The sequence below is a fragment of the Fonticula alba genome (genome assembly GCF_000388065.1).
Source record: "Fonticula alba strain ATCC 38817 unplaced genomic scaffold supercont2.2, whole genome shotgun sequence".
In the NCBI taxonomy this organism is placed as follows: Eukaryota; order Rotosphaerida; family Fonticulaceae; genus Fonticula; species Fonticula alba.
The window spans coordinates 816,329-819,395 of NW_009242972.1; the positions used below are offsets into that span (position 1 = coordinate 816,329).

The window sequence follows — 3,067 nt, forward strand, 5'->3', positions numbered from 1 at the left end:
CCGGCCCGCGGCGGCGGCCGAGGGGGGGGGGGGGGGCAAGCGGGGAGCTGCGCGGCCAAGGCCACCCCCCGCATTTTTAGCTCTCACCGCCCGCCCCCCCCCCCCCCGTCCGGCCGACCCCCGGGGGAGGTAGCTGCGATGCGTCGATTGCCCGGGCCTGGGGCTTTTACGGGACCGCGGCGATCGCCGCCATCCGCGGGGCCCTGGCCAGCAGGCTCCCTCGCACCTACTCCCTTGCTTTGTCAACACCTCCCCCCCTCCTCTCAACGTTCGCTCCCCCTCCCCGCTCGGCTTTCTCTCTCTCTCTCTCTCTCCCTCCTTCTCCCTCGCTCCCCCTCCCGACACTCCCTCCCTCTCTGGCGGCCCCTTCTGACGCACGCGCCCGAACTCGCTCCCCCCCTCCCTGCCCTCCTCCTCCTTCCTCCTTTGTCCGATCGCCTTTTGCTTCGCCCATCTTCCAGGCTCATCGTCACCATGTCGTCTGAGCAGCGTAACCGCAATGCCCTCATGGAGCTGGTCGGCCGGCCCGAGAACAAGACCTGCGCCGATTGCGGCGAGAAGGGTCCCCGTTGGGCTTCCTGGAACATCGGTTGCTTCATTTGCATGAACTGTGCCGGTGTCCACCGCCGCCTGGGCACCCACATCTCCCGCGTCAAGTCCATCACCCTGGACAACTGGACTGATGAGCAGCTTGCCGTGCGTCACGTCCCTCCCGCTTCCCCCTCCCTCTGCCCTTGTGTCTGACCCTCTCTCTCTCTCTCTCTCCCCTTCTCTTTGTATCTCTTCCGCTTGATTCCAAACCCCCCTCGCTCAAATACCGCCCCCCTCCCCCTCTCGTCCCTCAGTCCATCGCCAGCAAGGGCAATGCCAATGTCAACGCCATCTACGATCCCCACCCTGAGACTCGCCAGCCTCGCGACCTGAAGAACTCCACGTATGTCATCAACCCCCTCCCCCCCCGGTTCCGGTGTATCCTCCGCTCCCCTCCGCGCCTTCCCCATGGCTCGCTTCTCTTCGGGCATCCTCCCCGCCCCCTCCCTGCCCTCCCTCGGTTCTCACACATGCACACCCATCTAGCAACCTCGAGCGCTTCATTCGCGACAAGTACGAGGCCAAGATCTTCGCCTCGCGCGTTCCGGGCGCCGGCGCCTCCCACATCCAGCCGGTCAACACCACCAACTACCAGTCCGCCTCGGCCAGCAGCTCGTCCTCCTCCTTCCGCAGTGGCGCCACCAGCGCCAGCTCCGCTTCGCAGATCCCGGCCAAGTACCACGACGATCTGCGCCGTCTGTCGGAGATGGGCTTCGACAACACCGATCGCAATCTCCAGGCTCTGAAGCAGGCCCGTGGCGACCTGTCGGCTGCCATCAACCTCATCCTCTCCAGCGAGGGCAGCCGCCCGGTGTCGCCGAGCATCCCGTCGGCCTTCGGCGGGCGCTCCGGCGCCGCCGCCGCCGCTGCTCCTCCGAGCAATGCCATCCTCGACAGCGACCCGCGCCTGCAGGCCCTCAACAACATGGGCTTCACCAACAAGGTGCGTTCTCTTGGTTGTCGGAGGTGCTCCTGGTGCCGAGAAACCAGGACACAGGCAGGAAGAGCAGGGAGGGGGGAGGGGGGGGGGGGGGCGGCGGTGATTTCCCTTTCTCTTCCTCCTCCTGCGGCCTCCCCCCCTCCCCTTCATGTGCTTGATGCCTCTGACACTTTGCTCTCCTCCCACAGGCCGCCAACATCGCCGCCCTCCAGGAGGCCAACGGCATGATGCCTCGTGCCATTGAGATTCTGGCTTCTCGCCCGGCTGCTGCTGCTGCTGCTGCCCCGGCCTCCGCCCCGGCTGCCTCCTCCTTTGGCGACTTCTCGAGCGATCCCTTCTTCTCGTCCCCGGCTCCGGCTGCCGCTGCTCCGGCCGCCAGCAAGCCCCAGGCTGCCAAGGTGCGTCCCTCGCCTGCTCCCATGGGGCCTTCGCTGGTGTGGTCTTGCCATGGGCGCCTCCTCATCCGCTGATTCCACTCACCTTTCCTTCTTATTTGCTCTCTCTCTCTCTCTCTCTCTCTCCCTCCCTCCCTCTCCCCCCATGCTTTTCCCAGCCTGCTGCCAACGATGGCTTCGGCGAATTCTCCAACTTCGGTGCCCCGACCGCTGCCGCCACCACCTCGGCCGCCAACGACCCGTGGGGTGGTTCGGACTTCTTCGGTGGCGGCGCGGCCGCCGCCCCGGCCGCTGCCAAGTCGACTGCCTCCTCCCCCGGGCTGGACTTGTTTGCGGACTTCTCTTCTCCGGCCACTCCGGCCGCTGGTGCCCAGCAGCCGGCCGCCCCGAAGGCTTCCAAAAACGACATCATGTCGCTGTTTGCCACGGCCCCGAGCGCGCCGATCCCGCAGCAGCCGGCCCCGGTGCACGGTGGCATGTATGCCGGCATGCCGGCTCATGGCGGTGTGTATGGCCAGCAGCCCGCGGTTCCGGCCGGTGCCTATGGCCAGCCGATGCCGGTGGCGGCCGGTGCATACGCCGGTGCCGCCCCCGGTGGCCAGATGATGTTCCCTGGCGGCGGTCATGCTGGCATGATGCCTCAGCAGCAGCCGCAGCCGCAGCAGCCCGGCTTTGGCATGGGCTACCCGGCCCAGCCGCAGCAGCAGCCGCACCATCACCACTACCAGCAGCCGCAGCAGCCGTCCTTCTTCGATGCGGTGGCCAGCCGCCCGTCCGCCACCCCGGTGGACCCCTTCGCCAGCATGTCTACCGGCTCGGCGATGCCGGCTGCCTCGGCCCCGGCCGCCGCCGTTCCCCAGAAGGACGCCTTCTCCGATCTGATGAGCTGGTAGGCCTGCGCGAGGTAGTAGCGCCCACACACATACACATATACATGCATGTGCGCATGTGCGCATGTGTGTGTGCGTGTGCGGGGGGACACGCCAGGGGCCGGGCAGATGATGGCGGAGGTTGCGCGCGTGAAACATGCCCCCGTCCAGGGAGGAGGACAGCCGGCATTTTTTAATGACCCAATTTCATGAGGGGACCGGAGGACAGCAATGGCCTTCTTCCAGGACTGGTTCTTCCTCCTCCCCCCCCC

The 3,067-nt window shown here is 67.0% G+C and overlaps 1 protein-coding gene across 1 annotated transcript; it reads left to right on the top strand.

Annotated features, from left to right (window-relative positions):
* The first annotated feature begins 213 nt into the window (after nt 1-213).
* H696_01202 (hypothetical protein) lies at nt 214-3,067 on the top strand. The gene is made up of 6 exons (XM_009495088.1): nt 214-268; nt 462-696; nt 846-934; nt 1,078-1,534; nt 1,720-1,929; nt 2,085-3,067. Exons 2-6 carry the CDS (start codon nt 475-477, stop codon nt 2,817-2,819), a joined length of 1,713 nt encoding a protein of 570 aa, XP_009493363.1. The 5' UTR covers nt 214-268; nt 462-474; the 3' UTR covers nt 2,820-3,067.

Bases quoted from the DNA above. Each gene is read 5' to 3' on its own strand.
- H696_01202 (XM_009495088.1), top strand. From the start codon at position 475: ATGTCGTCTGAGCAGCGTAACCGCAATGCCCTCATGGAGCTGGTCGGC. The intron at 935-1,077 runs GTATGTCATCAA...ACACCCATCTAG, and splicing joins CGCGACCTGAAGAACTCCAC to CAACCTCGAGCGCTTCATTC. The intron at 1,535-1,719 runs GTGCGTTCTCTT...CTCCTCCCACAG, and splicing joins ACATGGGCTTCACCAACAAG to GCCGCCAACATCGCCGCCCT.